Source organism: Lissotriton helveticus, chromosome 1_1 (genome assembly GCF_964261635.1).
Source record: "Lissotriton helveticus chromosome 1_1, aLisHel1.1, whole genome shotgun sequence".
Classification (NCBI taxonomy): domain Eukaryota; kingdom Metazoa; phylum Chordata; class Amphibia; order Caudata; family Salamandridae; genus Lissotriton; species Lissotriton helveticus.
In genome coordinates, this window is record NC_136057.1 from 1,891,139,938 (window position 1) to 1,891,161,310 (window position 21,373).

Here is a 21,373-nt window from a genome sequence, read left to right on the forward strand (position 1 = left end):
ACTCTGGTATTTTCTCTAAGAAACTACACCAGGTACTTTTGAATTTCTATGGTTTGGCGACCCGGTCGAGCGCCCGCCGTGCAAGCGGCAGAAGCACGCCACTTTTCAAGGAATATATATATATATATATATATATATATATATATATATATATTGGTGTTGGGCTAAAACAATAAAAATTTGCACCATCTACCTGGGTTTGCCTCGTCTTCATTCAGAACAGAAGTGCAGCTGGAGGATATATAAATATATATATATATATATATATATATATATAGTATGACGCACTTACACACTTAACTGACTCCCAGCTTAGTTCTGCCTCATCCACTGGGGACTCTGGGAATGAGGTGATGATATGAATGGGGTGAGGAACCCCACGGAGGAATGGACATGTAGAGCAAGACAAAGCTTCCAGAGTGGCTTCATTTGTAAAGCATCTGTCATTGTTGCTCTTAAATTTGAGACAGATGGGAGGCCAGGGAAGGTGAACAAGACTATTTTATATTATTTTGATGCAGGTTTAAAGTGTGAAGTGGTAATTGGTTTGACTTGTATTCTGAAGTCAAGCAACACATCCGTCACGGGTCTAAAGCAGGATTTTGCCTGTGGCTTTCTTGAACATCACATAAATATGTCTTCATATTAAAACACAATCATATCACAAATACATCAGTGAAAGTAGTTCCATGCAGCATCACTACCAGTCCTATACAGTAATTAATGCTTGTATTTAGCTAGGAGGAAATACCTTGCACATATATGACCGGTCTGTTTTATCCCAACAATACTTTTGTGACAATTGAGGTGCGTCTAGGACAAAGGTCAAGTCTGCCACACATTAGCCTGCATATGGAAAGCTGATGCAAACCAGTTAGGGAATAGCAGTAGCATCCTGCTCTTTTTCCTTTATTTACCTTAAAAGGTGGGCTGGAGTCACTAGGCCTGGCAGAAAAGTCAAATGAAATGATGAGGTCTACGCTTCGCTGTGGGCGGAGGATCAGCGGGTACGGCAAGTTGAACGTAAGCCCGCTGTCAACGATGTGGATCTTCTTGCTCTTCACGTCCAGCGGCTCGTATATCTGCTCAAACTCATCGGGATCTGAAAGGCAATGCAATACAATTACCAACCTGTCAATTTTAGGTCATGAGAGTAAAAACCTCTGAACAAGTCACACTCTTTCTCCTTCCATTGAGGGGTCCCTTGCAGTTGACACCAATCACCTGATTGAAAGAAATCATGAAAACAGTCCCCGCCCCAAAGCGGACTATCTCTGTTGTGTGTTCCATTGGCTTCGCTCCCAATTATCTTCCAAAGCCATTGGCTGGATCACTGCTAAGTTATGGAAGGCAATCCAAACCTTACATTCCTCAAAAAACACTAACTGCCTCTAGCTAAATGGTGAGTGCAAGGCCCTAGTAATTCAGTCTATATTCTCTTTTACCCAGTGCTATGGTGCACTAAAACTGAATCATGTTCTGACACTGCATGGCGATAAGCCCCTTCACAGCCAGTCAGCCATGTGCTCTGCAGCAGAATAGTTTAAAGGATGCAAAACTAGAAAGAGTCTGTATGTCCAGTAAAAAACAAACATCAAGTTTTTGCATCTTCCTAGTTAGAATTTACAGTTACTATAAGCTCCCGAACCAGGACTAATTCGAATCTGTTGTATACCAGACATGGCAGTAAATTCAGCATTTCTCGCAGAACAAATGATACACATTCTTATCAGAAAATAAATAATTACAAAGCAGTCAAAGGAAAATAGATTAGAGCAAACCAACAGATCTAGAAAAGGATCGAAACAAGCACCAAGTACAACCAAACAATTCTATTTGTTTAGAATGTAATCGGTGTTTACATGAGGAGGTAAAAAAATAAACCAATAAATACAATTAGAAAATTTAGAACAACAACAAAATTTAGAATAAATTCCATAAAGTCAATGGTCTTTCCTACCATTGTGGCCACTACTGACCGCTCTGGTTTTAAAAATGCTGAACATTATGTGCCCAAAATGGCATGAGCGGACATTAGTTAAGCAATCTGGGTACAAATATTCTTAGATGATCAGCAATAAGAGAAAACTAAGGATTTAAAGTAAACTTTCAACTTGCAAGTGGACCAGTGCAATAATGGCGCTGTAGGGATTTTCCTCTATCAAAGTAACTAATACACAATAGTTACGCTACTGTGCCATGAGTCAGTAACAAACTATGAAGTATTAAGTCTGTAATCAACATTCCAGATGGGAAATACAAATTCTGGACTAAACACATACCATCAGTTTACAGATACAGTAATTTATTGATTAATCTATATTGTAACTAGAACTGCAGTACCCAGAGGCAGATGAGATCATGATTATGATACTGCAAAGAGGGCAGTGTTACTGCTGGAAAGGACATAATATAGGCTGATAGCCCACTGCTGAGGGCTATACAGGTTGTTAAAATCCCTGAATCCACATTATATGCCCAGGTGTGGGCCTGAAATGAGGAAGAGGGTCTTTAACAACCAGTATAGCCCAATGCAGAAGTGCTATAAGACTATTAGAACTTCCATCCACTGAGGGTAGAATGATCTAAATTAAAAAGGGAGACACAAAAACAAACATGGACATGTTGGAGCAGAGGGCTTATGCCAGAAATTATAAATCCTGAGCCACTTCAGTGTCTTCACTGGATCTCTGAGTACTTGAATATTCTAATTCTGACAACAGATCTACAAACAGACTGTGATCACAATGTTACAGCTCCCTTCAGATGGTGGTAGCATTATTTTAACAGAATTAGTACTAAGCATTAATGTCAGAGGACATTCTCGCACTGCTTCCAACTGTGTGGGTCCTGTCAGGGGTTTAGGTATTTGGAAATGCAACTATGATAGGTCTAATGGTTACACAATGAGTGGTTAGAGTGTACGAGTGTGTTCCTAGAACTGTGCTTAATTTGAAGAAATAAAAAAGTGCCAGGGCTCTAGTAAGGAGGCCACAGCAGCTTGTACCACACATTGCCCCTGCCATGCTGCCAATCACAGTTAGAACACAAGTACTAACCGTCACTTTCTTACAAGTGTGACAATTCAGGCTATTCCAGGCCCCCAAAGCTATAAGACTGGCTTGGGCGGCTGGTAACAGTCATTTTTAATGTATATTGAATTAATTAACTGTTGTTGTGGTCTTCTTTAAATTAGCCAGACAGCTCCCCCTTGTGGCAGACTGTCACAAGCACCCGTGTTGACAATTAAGTGTTGGTGCCAAACACCGGAAACCACAGTCACAAATTAAGCACAGACTAGCCATGCATTAAACAGCAGACGCCTTGAGATCAAACTGCATATGATGTCAATCACTTCTTGGCTGTTCAAGTCTTTGATGCGGTCGATCCTGTGTTCTCAAGATTCAACTGGAAACAGTAGGATCTTCAGACTCTAACAGAAAATGTTCATTCGTGTCGCTTAGCAGCCTTAAAATTCTTCTTTGCAACAAAAAATACAAGTGAAAAGAGACTTAAACCTTAATTGCTACCCTGTTCTCAAACGACCGCATTAACATACTCTCAGTAAGCTATTCCTTGAGCCAACATGCCAATTATCCCATAAAAAGTCACCTTATAGGAGACTGCATTAGTACAATGCGCCCAGCCCTACCCTGCCGTTCAACAGTCAATATTTTACACCCTGAAAAAGCCTTTTAAGTTCCTCTCTCTTGTGGTGTGGAAAACATATAAAGCAGGCACTAAAGGTATACTCAACTGTTTGTGTTCTGTCAAAGACAGGTGGGTTAAGGTCATTGTTGTGACGTCTGCCTCCCAACTTTAATTAAGAACTACACAGTCTCTTGCATTCCCGTTCCACATACATTGTATGCATCTTAATTTAAATGTATACCTATATTTATTCCACTGAAAACAACGGTTTAAAAGTGATATTATGCTTTGCTATCATAAAAAAAACCCTCCAATTTACAAAAGACTCTGGCGGAAAGGATATTATGCTTCGATCCAAAACCTAAAAGCACCGGTTAGCTGCACAACTTTAAACACACAGAACCTCCAATGCACTGCTAATGAACTTCCATTTCACATCCTAACTGACATTTATGGTGTCATCCCTAGTGACGTCCCACTGATGTGCACAATATCATCACCAACTCCAGAGTTATAACATCCTCACGGAAGGCTATAATTTCACTCGTATTTAACAGATCTTTTCACAAAAATAATAAAGAAAGTACAAGTGGTCATTAATACAAGTCCTTGCAGTTACGATGTAGAGATGCAAGGCTGCAGTACAATGTACAGTTAATAAATTCCCTCAGTTTCATGGAACTGAAAAGCTACAATTCTCATCAGTATGTTCTCACAATAACTGTTTTTGAAGGCTGGATTTCAACAAAGAGTTACTGAATTTCCACGCAAGCGCGAAAAGGCAATCAAATACCAACATAAACCGTAAATGCAATCATAGCTGAAGTTTTTTTATCTCCAAATCTGCCATCATACAACACACGGTTGGATTCTTCTACGGTCAGATTCTTCCTGATTGACTCCAATACCCTTGCATATGGCTGCATTCAAAACGTGCATATATTCCTTGCCGATGCTACATGGCTCATGCTTAAACTGTTTGACCCAGAAGCCTACACGAATTTTCAAAAACTTCCAATATTTTGAGACAACTCGTTTTTCGAAAACAGGAGCCTACGGGCCCTATTTATGTGATTTATTCCACCGACACGTCTACCGTGGAAATGAGGCGGCTCCTATCGTCCTGATGAAGACCCTGTTTTAAGGACTCCATGTTCCTCCACAAATCATTGGGGTCGAAACGTTGACTGTTCCTTATTGTATACCTGTACTCACATATAGATAACAGTAATTGATTTACTGTATATCTTCAATACTGTGTGCCTTTATTTATCTGTAGCCAATAAGGTGGCTGGACAGGTCTTTGTAAATACAATGTAAATACTGTATATTTCTCTATTTAATTTATTTGGAACCCTCACATGAGCATTTTTTCAAACACACTACTTTCACTTCCCCTTGGAGCACCTTTGTGCAATTGTATAGATTGTTTGCATTATGCCTATGCCGATATAAATATACTTGAATTTGAGATCTATTTGAATAATGTGTTTATTTTGGGTGATGTGATTAGAATTCATATTTTCATTCCACTGTGACCACCTTTTTCTTGTACTGTTATTGACCCAGGTCCGGTGGATTTTTGGGTTTTCCCCATTGTCGTACAACAATTCATACTCCCCCAGCAGTGTTTTCCCATGACCAAGATGTTTTTTTATATTTCCTAAAAATGCATAATATTTTCCACTAATGACAACATACACCCAGAAAATTCAATGACATGTTAGGGGTGCGCCTTTGCAATGAAAAAGATGTAGTCTTAAATCTAACCATTAATGTTACTGACCATGATAATCCTACGTTTGTATTATCGCAGCCTTTTACCTCTATAAAACAGTCAACGGCCCTATATCTATTTCATACGTTTAATACTATATTTGGGGTGGGGGCATATCTGATATCGCCAGGCACATTGAATTGGTTTGGGGGCCTGAGAGAGAGTCATATGGAAAGTGAAATTATACTTCGGTAGCTAACAACCAAAGCGATCTTTTTCACCTCATTACCCAGGCTGACATCACAGACAACTCGAACTTCAATCCATTTGTTGGGGTTTGAAAAACCAAAATGCGTACAGGGCAGATTACTGCAAACCAAAGTATAAACATACATGGTCATGTGGTCACCGACGACCATGTAAAATGCTCGACATTTATGTGCGAATATTACTAATGTCTTTCTAAGCAGTTGAGCCTAGATAGCACTTGTGCTGTCTCTCCGAGACATGCTGTATATACTTTTGGGCTTACAACCCACCCACTGCTTTTCATTGGTTTATGTCAGTGTCCTTTAAAAATCCTTGCTTCTGAGTGGTTAGTCTTTCCTTTTTGTCAATTGACTACTCTCACGGAGCCACACCCTAGTCCTTGTACTCTTCCACTTGTACCACCTTAGCAACTGTTAAAGCGACTACTTTTTTCTTTGTTCAAGAGACCTGCACATAGCACTCTTTTCAGTTGCTCCTAGCTCTAATTTCTGTTTATGTAAATTGGGCTGTAATTCTTGTTATGTACTCACATTTGCTGAGCATTCAAAGACCGCAATCAAATGTCAGATGCTTTTCGTGTTAATTTTCTTTCTATGACTTCAAAGTGAGAGGATTTCCCCCACCCCCCTCTGGCTTCCCCGCTTGAGCCGTCCAAAAACCCCTCCTTTTTTGTGAGCGTTTGTTTGTAGTCCTACAATTATGTCTATTGCCTGTCCCAGTTCACTCGCTGTTTGCTTGGTAATGAAAGTAATTTTAAACAGCTTTGTAAAATTACATTAAACGATGCGTTCACCCGACGTGAGCCTTTTTGTAAATTATTTCTTGTTTATTCTCTCCCTAACCTCCCAAATCCTATTTCTTCGCTCCCCATGGCCCGTTTGTTCTCCTACACATAGTTGTCTCTGTTTATTCTCCCCCTCTGAACTGAATCATTGGCTGCTTCATAGCGTTTGATTTTTGGTCGCGGACAGATTGTGCTGAGGAAACAATGGAAGAAAGGTAACAATTCCACACTTCAAAGTACGACAGAAGGCAGCAGCAACCTCTGCAGAGTGGCACAGGAGAAAGCTCTGCACACACTAGCAAGTACATGACTGGTTCTATAGCTTTGTGAGACGTGAGCCTTTTCTTAAATTACTTCTTGTTTTACTGGATGTAGATGTATAGGCATGTACTGAAAACAAAAGAGTTAATAACTGTAGAATTGACAAACCATTGGTATTCCTCTCTCAGACATTCCCTGATCAGCTCTGGCTCAGCCTGATTCAGCGGATTGCGGATCTGGTGACTAACAGCAGCCTGATCAAAGCCAGAGAGGGACTAATAAATCCCTAAAACTTCCTGTATAACACAATCATTATCTCTAGAATTACAAGCCAGTGAACAATGTCAGAGGCCCATGGACAGCGTTCAACCTAAACACTTTGGGTGGAAGGAACATTCATCTGGGCCTTTGTGACCTCAAACTCAAAGTTTAACCCAAGCGGGGGCTATTATTCATGATATTTATTCTAATAAATAGTTAACATTTTCAGCTCACAAAAGACTGTTGTATTTAGGAAGCAAGTCCATTTTATCCGCCTGACAGAAATGAAGTGCGTTTGGCAGGGAAGATAGGAAACTCTTATTGGGCGCGTGCTGATTGTTTGCTCCTTTTATCAGATGACATCTGTCCTTTGTGTCTTAAATTTGAATTGACCCACAACCCAGTCATTTGGCATTGATAATTCCAAGTGAAACCACCAGCAAGAGGTCTCTCTTCTCGGGCAAAGAAATTGTGAGAAGAGAAGGGGAAACAACTCCAACATGAAAAAGCCAACACACATGCTTCAAAAAGCAACACTACAACACTGGGAATAGGGAGTACCTGTTACGACTTAACTTTAGTACGATAACTGTCGTTACATGCACTAATTTCATGCATTAGGGTTATTCGCTCATTTTCATCATGCACAGCTATCAGTACTGTGTACTGTATCCATAATATTAATACCTGCAGTAATGTTCATTCCGTCCTTATTTATAATCGCAAATAAATAAGCAGTTAGTTCACGTTTGTGCAGGAACATGTACAGCTTGTCTTTGTTTATTGGAGGGCCTAGCCGAAAAGGCACTCAGTAGAAGGACTTCAAATAAGAGGTTCTACAACAGCACCCTCTATGTGCACATGCCCTACCTTGATACCTCTAATGTCTTTTTTCTATCCCCTACCAGGTATCAGGATAGAGTGGTTAAATGAGTACCCACAAATGTGCCAGAATCCTACAAATGCCTATGGGGTGTCGATTGTTGAAAGGCACCATGTGCTGTACCAGGGCGACTCTAGGGCCGTGACAGCAGCAACCAATGCAAAAATTGCTGCTGTTACATAGTCCTTTAAGCTACGCAAAGCCATAGTCAGTAGGCGTGGCTTAAGTAAACTGCAATGACCATGTGTATGTATGTATAGCGTCTAGTGCCACCTAGCTGCATTCATTATAGCAGGTTCATACGTATGTGTATTCCAACCGCTCAGTGTAGTCCCTCTTATTACTGTCACTCTTTGCTATTGCGGATTACAATTTCAATTACAATACAGATTTATAAATGAGCAGCGTCTGGTACAACAAGCTGCATTAATTATAGGTTCATACGTATGTGCAGACAAGCGCTCGGTGCAGTCCCTCTTGTATCACTCTCCGATTACAACAGCAACTACAATATTGTGGATATATGTAGAGCGCCTAGTGCTGCCAGCTGCATTGATTATAGTTGGTTCGTACTTATGTGCAGTCTTATAAGTGTTACTCTCTGCTTTTACTGCATATTCTCGTTAACCCACTCCCATGTTCAAGCCTCTTAATCCCAACACCATCACCAGGCTTTTTTGGGGGGGTGCGGGAGCTTGCAGCACTCAAGTTTACTACACTCCACTCCACACCCTTTTACCAGACTAACTATAAACCATACTGAACAGCAGCCACACTAATATACAATATGGCTAAAACATACTAGCAAAACAAAAGACAAGACCTATTGGCTATGCCAATGCTTGTTCTAAATCACTTAATCGCTAACATAAGGGCACTACGTATTTATAGCGAGCTAACGCAGCATCTTATAGCTATCCGTGAATAAGTCCACCCGTGCAGATTTTATTTTAAAGTACAAGTAAAAAAACAAAAAAAATAAAAAAAGAATCGCCACGATATCATTTAATTCAGAGTGCCATTTTGCTACATGGACTTCCAATAGAGGTCAGCATTCTAAAAGTAATCGGCAAGTTCAGAGAACTATAATGTTGTGTACATTTTAGAGCATATTCTTTAAATGCTGAATTGAATCTACAGCACTGTTACGCAAATGAATGTTTTCATATTGATCGCCCGAACAGTCAAAAGGAAACTAACGTGTGAAGATTGAACATTGCACTACCCCTCGTGAGCGAACAGAGTAGCGCGGAGCCTTTATTTCGGGATATTGGGATTTATGACCCCAGTGAGTTACTGCGTCATGCCTGCTACGCCGACAGAAGGCAGACCGTTAAACAAAGAGGGACCAGTCTCGTGAGAGGGAAGTAAGGTATGAAGCAACATCCCAGACAGGGACGCACCCGTGCACTGTCTAGCTGCAAGACACCACACCAGCATCCAGGGTTGGATTGGGGCCACAATTCGGCCTGGGCAGCCCAAAAAAAGAACCCCACATTCCTAGATTGCAACCATTCACAATGCACTGCTTAGTTAGGTTAATGGAGCTAAATGATGACAAGCATTTGCAGTAATACAATATTTTAAAGCTTATAGTGCCAGTACCTAACTAGGAAATTGACATTCCAAGGAAAAAAATATACTTTGGAAGCACATAATTATCAAAAATACTAGGCACGTACTTTTAATTATGTTTAATTATGTTTTTTATCCATACCGTTTGCTGTGGATGTTTCGATTAATGTTCACTGGGAAGCATCATATGGCAGAGACATAAACTGCCTTTTACACTCACTTTTTTATGGTATTCATTTTTTTTTTTGCAGTACTTAAGAGAGCCCCTGCAATGTTCGGAGTCTGGTGAAAGGTACATGTGTTTTTTGTTTTACTTGCGGTTAGTATCACCTGTACGTTCTGAGAAAGGTAATTATGCTAGTGTGTAAATGCAAATAGAAACAAAAAATAGTGTAACTTTCCTTACATGCAGTTTTATATAGCATAAACTAGGCTCAGAGGCATTGGAGAGCTTTATGTGTGCACCAGATAACATTACAGAGGGTCATATTGTTTTCTTTAGGTTCATGAGGATTAAGTGATTTGCCCGAATGTCGAACTGACGCTGGGACTTGAACATGGTTTCCCAGTTTCAAAGTCAACTAAGGCCACACCTGTCCCTGTTGACTGCAGTAATTGTTATCTGACTGACAAAGGAGAAGAGCAGACACAGATGTATCTCCACTGCTTGCATGGAGTGGAGTAGGACAAAAAACTGAGGCGCTCCCTCGCTGGCCCTTAGAAATCCCCACTTCTTGATGCTCCCCTGCTGCAGGCCCCTGAACAGTAAGTGCTAATGGATTCCCATCGGCAGCTCCTTGAGGCCTCTGTCACACCCGGAGTGAGGCAGGCACACCTCATGCTGTGACAGTCTGAGCAGCCTATTGTCATTCTGCCTCTGACATTAGCCCGCTGGACTGACTTTATGTGCATGGGGTCAGGCCCGGACTGGCCGTTGGTGGCACCGGGCAATCCCCCGTTGCGCCGCAAGGGTGGGGGGCCGGTTTTGGGCCCCTGGGGGCCGTTTTTGTTACAGGACGGTTTTGGTTCCCAGTCCGGCCTTGCATGGGGTCATGTTTGTTAAGGCTTTCACTCCGTGCACCAAGGGTGGAGTCCAAAAACACGGCCTTCCAACTGGCCTCAGCCAGAGGGCCATTAACAGATGCCCGACTGCCTGCCCTGCCAACCCGAGGCTGCCAGCATTCCCTTACGCTCCCAGTGAGTGGTGGAGTTTAGCACTGTATGAGGGAGCCTGTGTGCATCTGTAAAACATATTTCTGTCTACCCGTCTACCCTTATGTATGTGCCAATGTAATGTGCCAGTGAATGCCTTTTACACTTACATACCTGCCAACTCACACGTGCCACCGTGTGTGTGGCACACAATATCCGCTCCCATCACACAGTCTCCCGGTGAGGAACCGATATCACAAGGTGGCAGGGAAAACGAGCTGAAAACTACTGTAAATAGTGGTTTTACAGCTCGTTTTTCAAGGTTTCGAACTGCCAACGTCCATTAAAGGTTGTGAAAACACCACAGGACATCGGCACCAGCCTCGTCAAGGTTTTTATATTGTTTTAAGGAGGTGGCATGGGGGCGGGGTTCAAAAGTGCCTCGTAGATACTTCTCGCTATGAGGCCCCGCCCCCTCCTCACACGGTGAGATTGTTCTTCAAGTTGGCAGGTATACACTTGTCCTTGGGTGTTCTTATCCAACTTGCTTATGTCATCAAAACACATTAGGGTCTGGAGGATTCAGAAAGCCAGTCAGTGGAACTTCCTCATCTATCCTAACAGGCCAGGACTGACTGCTACTTGAACCAAAGCACAAGTTACTTACCTTCGGTAACGATATATCTGTAAGAAACAGTAGTTGGTGTTAGATTTCTTACCTTAGAATATCCCCAGGTGTCAGACTGGATCTGGAAAGTTTTCGTCAGCAGTACCCCTGCACGTAGGCAGGCGTCGTCTGCGGCTCCACGTCCGCCGTCGGCGTAGTGATTGCCGGGATGACGTAGTCGGAGTACTTAGACGCCGCCCTCGAGCGCTGACGTCAGTTCTGTACATAGCTTTCCGCGCCAGGAACGCAGAGCCATGCAAGAAACCGACACTGGTGCCATGAAACTAGGGCCCTCAAAGGGAGATACCGTAACCCTAGATATCGGTTCGCAGAACAGGGAGGATGGGTGGGGCGGTAAGGATTCTAACACTAACTACTGTTTCTTACAGATACATCGTTACCGAAGGTAAGTAACTTGTGCATCTGAAAGAAACAGGTTAGTGTTAGATTCCTTACCTTAGAATAGATACCCCAGCAAAAGCAACCCCAGTGGTGGGTCTGCGAACCAAGATCACACCAGAAAGTCCTGGAGAATGGAACGGCTGAAAAAGGCATCTCTCCGGACTTGGCTGTCCAGGCAGTAGTGCTTAGCAAAGGTGTGCAGTGAGGCCCACGTAGCTGCCTGACAGATGTCCTGCAAGGGGACTCCCCGACCCAGGGCAGTAGTAGCCACCGTGGCCAGAGTGGAATGGGCCTGCAGCCCAACAGGAGTCTCCTTTTTCACCAAGGAGTAAGAGACCTTGATTCACAAAACGACCAGCGAGAGATGGTCCGCTTATGCACCGCCCGTCCATTCTTAGCGCCCACGTAACAAACAAAGAGCTAGTCATCCACCCGTAACTGGCGTGTGCGGTCTAGATAAAAGGAGAGCGCACAATTTGGGTCCAGACGTTGGAGCCTCTCTTCCTCTTTCAAGGGATGCGGAGGCGGAAAGAAGGTGGGTAAGGTGCTGGACTGCCAGATATGAAAGGCTGTAACCACCTTGGGCTGGAAAGAAGGACGAGTTCTCAAAACAACTTTGTCCGGATGGACAGAGAGGAAAGGAGGCTTAGAAGACAGAGCCTGGAGCTCACTCACTCTCCTGGCAGAGGTGATGGCCACCAGAAATGCAGTTTTAAGAGTCAGAAAACGAAGAGGACAGTTGTGCAATGGCTCGAAGGGAGCGCACATCAGATAAGTTAGTACAAGGTTCAAGTCCCACTGAGGCATCATAAAGGGAACAGGAGGGAACATGTGGATGATGCCTTTCAAGAATCTATTTACAACAGGGGACTTGAAAAGAGAAGGCTGATCAGGAAGCCTCAAGAAGGCTGAAATGGCTGAGAGATAGCCCTTGATAGTGCCCAGAGCAGTGCCCTGCTGGGCAAGAGAAAGAAGGAAGAGGAGAACCTCTTAAAGGGGGGCAGAAAGTGGATCCACAGCCTTTGCTGTGCACATGCCACAAATTTGTTCCACTTGCAGGCGTATACCGATTTTGTGGAGTGACGCCTGGCTGCCAGAATCACATCACAGATTTCAGGAGGCAAGTCAAATGGCCTCAACTGTCGCCGCGCAATCTCCACGCATGTAGGTGGAGACTGGACAGGTTCGGGTGGAGGACCGTCCCCTGCTGCTGTGACAGAAGATCCTCCTGAAGAGGCAGACGAAAGGGGGGGATCGACTGACATGCTGTGTAGCTCGGGGTACCAGTACCTTCATGCCCAGTCCGGAGCCACAAGGATTACTTGGGCCCGGTTGCCCATAATTTTCTTCAGGACTCTGGGCAGAAGTGGTATAGGCGGAAAGGCATACAACAGACCGCAGCTCCACTCGCGACCAAAAGCGTCTACGAGCGAGCACCGCCTTCGAAATTCCAACACGCAGAACTGATGACATTGCGTGTTCTCTTCGGTGGCGAATAGATCTAACCAAGGCTCTCCCAACTGCTGAAAGAGACCCTGCGCCACGTCTGAGTTCAGACACCATTCGTGATCCATCATGTGCTGACGGCTGAGTTCCTCCGCCCTAGCGTTCGGGGAACCTGCCAGGTGTTGAACCACCAGGGTGATGCCCTGGTGTTTCAGCCATGTCCAGAGACGCAGAGCCTACTGACAAAGGGTCCAGGACCCCACCCCACCCTGTTTGTTGCAGTACCACATGGCGGTGGTATTGTCCGTCAACACCTGCACTACACTTCCCCGGACAGTGGGAAGGAATGCCTTCAGTGCAAGTCGGATCGCACGCAGCTCCAGAAGGTTGATGTGGAGCAGGGACTCCGCCGGAGACCAGAGGCCTCTGATCTCCGCCTCTCCCATGCGGCCCCCTCCATTCCACGAGGGACGCATCCGTCACTACTACATGCTCCGGTTGGGGTAGGGCGAGGGATCTGCCTCCGACCGGTCCATGAGCCACCACTGCAACTGTTTCGCAGTGCCCTGCGAGATCAGGATGTGGTCGGACAGGTTGCCCTGATGCTGTGCCCACTGGAAATTCAGGTCCCACTGCAGAGCCCGCATCCGCCACCGGGCGCGATGCACCAGTAGGATGCAGGAAGCCATCAGCCCCAGGAGCCGCAGCGTCAACCTGACCGAGACTCGGGATAAAAGCCGAAAGATCAGAATAAGAGCCTAAATATCCAGAACCGCTGCTCGGGAGGATAAACCCGAAACTGCGCCGAGTCCAAAACCGCCATGATGAAGAGGAGCTTCTGAGAGGGACTAAGGTGTGACATCGGCACGTTGATGGAGAACCCCAGTGAGTGCAGTAGATCGGCCGTAGTCTGGAGGTGGGAGACGACTGTCTGGGGCGAGCCTGCCTTCAACAACTAGTTGTCGAGATAGGGCAAGACTGAGACCCCTGATCTGCGCAGATGGGCTGCGAACACCGCCATCACTTTGGTGAACACCCGAGGGGCATTGGTGAGGCCGAAGGGGAGCACGGTAAACTGAATGTGCTTGTGGCCTACCTTGAACCGCAGGTAGCGCCAGTGGGCCGGCAGGACGGGGATGTGCAAATATGCGCCCTGCAAGTCCAACGCTACCATCCAGTCTCCAGGGTCTAGGGCAGCTAGGACCTGAGCTTAAGTCAGCATCTTGAACTTCTCCTTCCGGAGGAAGCCGTTGACGCTCCGGAGGACCAAGATAGGGCATAGGCCTCCTCTGCCCTTCTTGGGTACCAGAAAGTAGTGGGAGTAGCAACCACGTCCTACTTCTGGCCCAGGAATGCGCTTGATGGCCCCTTTGGTCAAGAGGGCCATAACTTCCTCCTGCAGAAGTTGCAAGTGATCCCCCGACATGCGGTGGTACTGCGGTGGCATGGCTGGAGGGGTCGCCTCGAAGGGGAAGGAGTAGCCCCTTCGGACGATTTGCAGCACCCACCTGTCTGATGTGGGAGGAGGTGATGGCGGACCCTGCCCCCCACTGGTGTCGAATGGGCCTGAAAGCTCGGACTAGGAAGGCTTTGAGGCAGATGCTGCGGGAGAAGATATGGACTGACCTTTCCGTTGCCCCCCTGCACCGCCACGGCGGTTACCACGTCCACGACCGCGTTGAGGTTGGTTCTGCGGCCTGTGGCCGGCTGGACGTGTGGGGGCGCCCCTTCCTTGGCCACGAAAGGGGCGAAAAGCAGAAGTCTGCTGGCGCTGGCCCAATAGGCCCAAGGACTTGGCCGTAGCCCTGGAGTCCTTGAAACGCTCAAGCGCACTGTCTCAAAGCCTTGGCTGCCCCGTGCAACACCACACCATAGGTAGCACCCTCCTCCATAGCCACGGAGGGAGGAGAGATGAATCCAGTGTCAGGCCAAGTATCTAGACTACACGCCTCCCCTAGCTCATCTGCCCAGTCCTGACTCAACTGGCACTGTTGTGCCAGAGGGTCCTCAGTCCCCTCCCAGTCCTCCCCTTCATCCGTGACCTGATAAACAGGTAGAAATGACTGACCTGGGTCGTAGATGAATAGCTCACCCATCGACGTCGGAGACGGCGCAGAGCAGTGCCAATCTGATGCCGGACCCGGACCGGGGCTGAAACTGGGGACAGCGCCATCCGAAGACGGCACCGGGAGCGACATCAGCGAGATCGGCGCCAGCTGAGGAGTTGTGAGGTCAACTGGCATCGACCGGGATCCAAGCCTGGATCCCCCGGGGCCCTGCGGTGTCGGGACCGAAGTCGACGGCGGCGCCGGAGGTGCCGGCCTGCAAGGGCCCCCAGTCGGGTCTGCGGGGCCCAAAGGCGCGCCGATAGGCCTCGACAGAAGGAAGTGAGTCCTCATGACCACGAGGAAGTCACGTATCTCCTCCGGCGTCGCATGCAGCCCAGGAACCGTAGGGTGTGGGGCTGGATGCGGCGCCTGCGGCTCCGGCGGAGTCGCGCGGGCGGTGTCAACGAACCCTCAGCCGCGTCACGCGACCGGCGAGGGGAGTCGGAAGAGCGATGTCGTCTCTTCGACTTCTTTTTGGAATGCCTCGACTTACCGGAGGACTTGGAGCCCGACGAGTGGTGATGGCTCGACGAGTGGTGATGGCTCGACGAGCGGCAATGGCTCCGGCTCCGCACCGGCACCAGGAGTCGAAGTCGACTCGAAAAGAGATCCAAAACAGATCATAAAAGTTAGTAAAAAAATGACTAGAGTACTGCTCTTCCTGGATCTGCGCTTGCTGGAGCGGAAAAAAGAAGAACTGACGTCAGCGCGCGAGGGCGGCGTCTAAGTACTCTGACGACGTCATCATGGCGATCACAACGCTGACGACGGACACGGAGCCGCAGAAGACTCCTACCGACGCGCAGGGGTACTGCTGACAAAAACTTTCCGGATCCAGTTTGACGCCTTGGGATATTGTAAGGTAAGGAATCTAACACTAACCTGTTTCTTTCAGATACATTAATTAAGCGAGTAAGGGATACTGGACTGTTTTAGAACAAAGGTCCTCATCCATCCAATAGGTGGCATGCTTCATCCTCAGGCCCATCCTGGCACCGGATTAAATGGTCAAAGTGTAAGCAACTATTCACTGCGTTGTTGGGGAGCTTAAGGGGTTTTGTCTTCTGTTAGGGTATGAATCTATCCCTACCTAAACAAACATTGGCAATTCCAATAAGTCTGGCTTATGAATGTACTGTTAAATCAGACCTAAAAATCCATGTGCATCAATTACTTCCTCCTCCCATCTGTGCTGCTGGCAAATAAAAAATAACATACATTTCTAGGTATCTAAGACACTTAAAAAGCACCACACTGACGTGTGTGCCCCTAAAGTTCAAGCTCGGGCAGCTGGATGAATAAAATGATCATAGTGGTAGTGAGAGCAAGCATTTTTTGTGACGAAGCGCACAACTTATGACCAATCAACATATGTACTCGGTCTTCCAACACAAGGGTGGAGTCAGAGCACCTCTCCTGGTGTTTCTCGCATAATTGTCTGGCGACAGCTGCACTGTCAAGCCAGGCCATAAAAAGGGGCTTCTGGTGGGAGGAAAGTTTGCAGAGGGGGAAATGTGACATATAACTAGCTTTTGGAATGGCGGGTTATATTTTTTCATGTCCTCCAGAAATAGGGAGGTGCGGGTGGTAGAGAATCCGGACAACCATAAGATCTCATATAATACCGACATTGCATGCAGAGACTGTTCTCTGTGTGGAAAAATGGGTCAGTCACAAATTGGTGAAACGGTGGCCACTACAAACCGTGTGCTTGTTTTGTTTTATGGTTGAAAAGCGAACTTACCATTAGCAAACCTTAATAGGTCCCCATCGATGAGATCTAATGGTTGTCAGAATGTATTTTTTGGGGGATACAGATTACAGATGAATAACCTAGAAGGAGCATGCCTGACATTCAACCTCAAACAGATGCAGGTTCAGGTGGTTCATTTTCTTTTCTTTTTCCACTTTCTAGCAGAGAGGGAGACTCATCCTGATGAATTCCACTGACACCTCACGATAGTAGGGTTAATTTAAGCAGAAACGTGTCGACGTCCGCAAGTGGGTAGAATTATTCCTCACATAAATTTTAATCCTACATCTGGAGGGCATACTGAACTGTAACACAATTACACAAGATCGTTTTAAGGAACACATTTTCCCTTCTGCACACTTTCCTCACACCTGAAGCCCCCCCTTTTTTGTTTAGGCAGACATACATTCATATCCTAACAGTAAACAAAACCTTGTTAAGCTCTCCAACAAGTTAGTGGGTAGTAACTTGCACCTTGCTCATTTTAGCCAGTTCCAGGAGGGACCATAGGAAGCAGCATGTCACCTATAAGTGGGTGGGGGGGCCTTCCTCCTAAAAACAGTGAAGTATCCCATACTCACAGAATCCATATTTTGGTTCAAGTGGCAGTCAGTCTTGCGTGATATAACTTGCCTATGTGTGAGTCAATCACACATGGGTGTGCGCATCCACTAAGAGGGTCTCCATGCGTAATAGCTATGTGTGGGTGTGGGCTCCTGTCACCCGTCTGTGCATGTCTGTGGCCACCGACCTCTGTACAGCTCTCAAACCTTCTAGTGTCTATGTGCCTGGCAAATGTGCCTATACCATCTGATAAACCTGCTAGTATGATCCTAACAAACCAGCTGGTGCATTTTCTCCCGGCTTGGCTGTTAATGGTTTATATGATGTGAACAGGGCGATGAACAGCAGCCTCAAATATCAGCAAAAGCATACACAAGAAGGGGGACTCTACGTCCCAAAGCAGTAGTGGCTGCCGTCGCCCTGGTGGAATGGGCACGCAACCCCGCTGCAGGTTCCTTTTTCGCTAAGGAATAGCAGATTTTGATGCAAAGAACAACCCATCGGAAGATGGTTCGTTTTTGCAAGGCCCGACCTTTCTTGGCGCCCACATAAGCCAACAAAGAGCTGGTCATTCACCCGGAATTGTTTTGTGCAATCCAGTTAGAATGAAAGCGCACGTTTTAGATCCAGATGGTGGACCCTCTCTTCCTCTTTAGAAGAATGTGAGGGGGGGGAAGAAGGTCGGCAAAGTGTTGGTCTGTCCTATATGGAAAGAGGTAACCACTTTGGGGAGGAAAGAAGGCCTAGTGTGAAGGACAACTTTGTCTGGATAAAAAGCCAGGAAAGGAGGTTTAGAAGAAAGGGCCTGAAGCTCACTCACCCTGCGAGCAGAGGTGATGGCAACCTGAAAGGCAGTCTTAAGTGTCAGACGTCTGAGATGACAGTTATGTAGCGGCTCGAAAGGAGTGCACATAAGATAGGTGAGAACCTGGTTCAAGTCCCACTGGGGCATTATGAAAGGGGTTGGAGGAAACAAGTGAGTAATACCCTTAAGTAAGCGATTTACAATAGGGGACTTGAAAAGAGAAGGCTGGTCAGGCAGCCGAGGCAAGGCCGAAATGGCCGAAATGTAGCCTTTGACAGTGCCCAGAGCAGAGGCCTGCTGGGCTAAAGAAAGAATGAAGAGGAGAACCTCTGAAAGGAGGGCAGAAAGGGGATTCAAAGCCTTTGCTGCGCACCATGACACAAACTTGTTCCATCTACAGGAGTATATTGTTTTGGTGGAGGGTCGCCTGGCAACCAAGATAACATTGCAGACTTCGGGAGGAAGGTCGAAAGCGGTCAACTGTCGCCGCTCAATCTCCATGCAAGGAGATGGAGGCTGGACAGGTTTGGGTGGAGGACCGTCGCCTGCTGCTGCGACAGAAGATCCTCCCAAAGAGGCAGTCTGATCAGAGGATTGATGGCCATGTGCAATAGCTCGGGATGCCATACTCTTCGTGTCCAATCCGGAGCCACAAGAATGACTTGGGCCCGGTCACATTTGATCTTCTTCAGCACTGGGCAGGAGTGGCATAGGCGGAAAGGCTTATATAAGATCGCAACTCCACTCATGACAAAAAGTATTGCCTAGTGAGTGCCGCCTTGGAAATTCAAACATGCAGAACTGCTGACATAGCGCGTTCTCTTTGGTGGCGAATAGATCTAACCAATGCTCTCCCTAAAAGCTGAAAGAGACCGTGCACCACCTCCAAGTGAAGATGCCATACGTGATCCATCATGCACCTACGGCTGAGTTCGTCCACCCTGGCGTTCAGAGAACCTGCCAGGTGTTGAACTACCAGAGATATGTCCTGATGTTCCAGCCATGTACAAAAGCGGAGAGCCTCCTGACATAGGGTCCACGATCCCACCCGCCCTGTTTGTTGCAGTACAACATGGCGGTGGTGTTGTCTGTGAACACCTGTAGTACTGTTCCCCAGAGAGAGGGAAGGAATGGCTTTACTGCAAGACGAATTGCCCGAAGCTCCAGAAGGTTGACGTGGCGCCCAGACACCGCCAGAGACCAGAGGCCTATTATCTCCGTCTCTTCCATGTGGCCGCCCCACCCCAGCAGTGATGCATCTGTCACCACTCGGAACTCTGATTGGGGAAGGGAGAGGGATGTGCCGTTGTCCCAATCCTGGTTCTTTAGCCACCACTGCAATTGGCGTGCAGTGCCCTCCGAGATCTGGATGAAATCAGAAAGATTCCCATGATGCTGCGCCCACTGGAACTTCAGGTCCCACTGCAAAGCCCGCATATGCCACTGGTATAGTTCACCAGCAGGATGCTAGTGGCCATGAGGCCCAGTAGTGTCAGTGTCATTATGACTGAAATCCGGGATAGAGGCTGCAGGATCGGAATCATAGCCCGAATATCCTGGACTCGCTGATCGGGAGGATAGGCCCGAACCACGCTGTGTCCAGAACCATTCTGATGTAAAGGAGCTTCTGAGAGGGAATCAGGTGTAACTTCGGCACACTAATGGTGAACCCCAGCGAATGCATGAGGTCGGCCGTAGTCTGGAGGTGGATGACAACAGCCTGAGGCAAGCCTGCCTTCAACAGCCAGTCATTGAGATAGGGGAAGACTGGGACCCCTGATCTACGCAGATGAGCTGCGACCAACGTCATCACTTTCGTGAACACCCGAGGGGCGCTGGTAAGGCCAAAGGGAAGCACGATAAACTGAAAGTGCTTGTGGCTACCGTGAACCACAGGTAACGCCAGTGGGCAGGCAGGATGGGGATATGAAAAACAGCGTACTGCAAGTCCAACGCTACCATCCAGTCTCCAGGTTCTAGAGCAGACAGGAACTGAGCTAGTGTCAACAATTTGAACTTCTCCTTCCAGAGGAAGCAGTGACATTCCTGAGATCCAAGATAGGACGCAGGCCCTTGTCCTTCTTGGGCACCAGAAAGTAGTGGGAATAACAACCACGACCTACTTCTGGGGCAGGAACCCGCTCGATGGCTCCCTTGGCCAAGAGAGAAGTAACTTCCTGTTTGAGAAGGGCCAAGTAATCTTCCGATATGCGATGGGTCTGAGGTGGCATGGATGGAGGGGTACTCTCGAAGGGGAGGGAGTAGACCATTCAGACTATCTGCAAAACCAACCTGTCCGACGTGATGTTGAGTAAGTGGGGGAGATGATGGCGAATCCTGCTGCCCAAATGGTGGCCCTGAAAGGTTGGACTAGCCGGGCTTGGAGGCTGCTGCAGAGGGGGCGTTGGTGGACTGGCCCGCCCCCGCTGGCCCCCAGACCCAAGACGTTGGGTCCCCGGCCACGCAGAGGCTGGACATCTTGCCCATGCCTGTGGCTCTGGGCAGAACTTGGTGGGGCACCCTTTCTGTAGCCAAGAAAGGGGCGAAAGGTAGACTGCCCTGGGCGGGAGCTGGATGCGAGGCCCAAGGACCTGGCCGTAGCCCTGGAGTCCTTAAAAGGCTCAAGAGCGTTGTCCGCCTTGTCGCCAAACAAGCCGTCAAAGGAATGTCCAAAGGCTTAGCTTGGACATCATCAAAAAAGCCAAAAGACCTCAACCAAGCGCAGCCTTGAAGGGCTACAGACGTGGAAATCGTCCTGCCTAATGAGTTGGCGGTGTCCAGCCCACAGCGGATGGCGCACTTCGCTGCGTCTCTCCCTTTGGCAACTGCACGGGAGAGCATGGCCCGGGCCTCCTCCAGGCAGTGTGGCAGAACCTGGGCAACCGTGCCCCACACCGAGTGGGAGTAATGGCCCAAGAGACATGCAGTGATCACCGACCGCAGTCCTAAGCTGGAGGAATAAAACATCTTCCCGTGGTGGTCCAGCTTCTAGGATTCCCTATCAGTTGGTGCGGTAGGGAATGCTCCATTAGCAGTCGAGGCTTGGACCACCAAGCTCTCAGGGGTAGGGTGTT

At 47.2% G+C, this 21,373-nt stretch overlaps 1 protein-coding gene across 1 annotated transcript in view; it reads right to left on the reverse strand.

Annotated features, from left to right (window-relative positions):
• The window catches only part of PLA2G4A (phospholipase A2 group IVA), an 875,644-nt gene that overhangs the window by 77,283 nt on the left and 776,988 nt on the right, over positions 1 to 21,373 (reverse strand). The window contains exon 15 of the mRNA XM_078642541.1: positions 918 to 1,102. Within this exon, the coding sequence (XP_078498667.1) occupies positions 918 to 1,102 (185 nt within the window). The remainder of the gene's footprint in view (positions 1 to 917; positions 1,103 to 21,373) is intronic.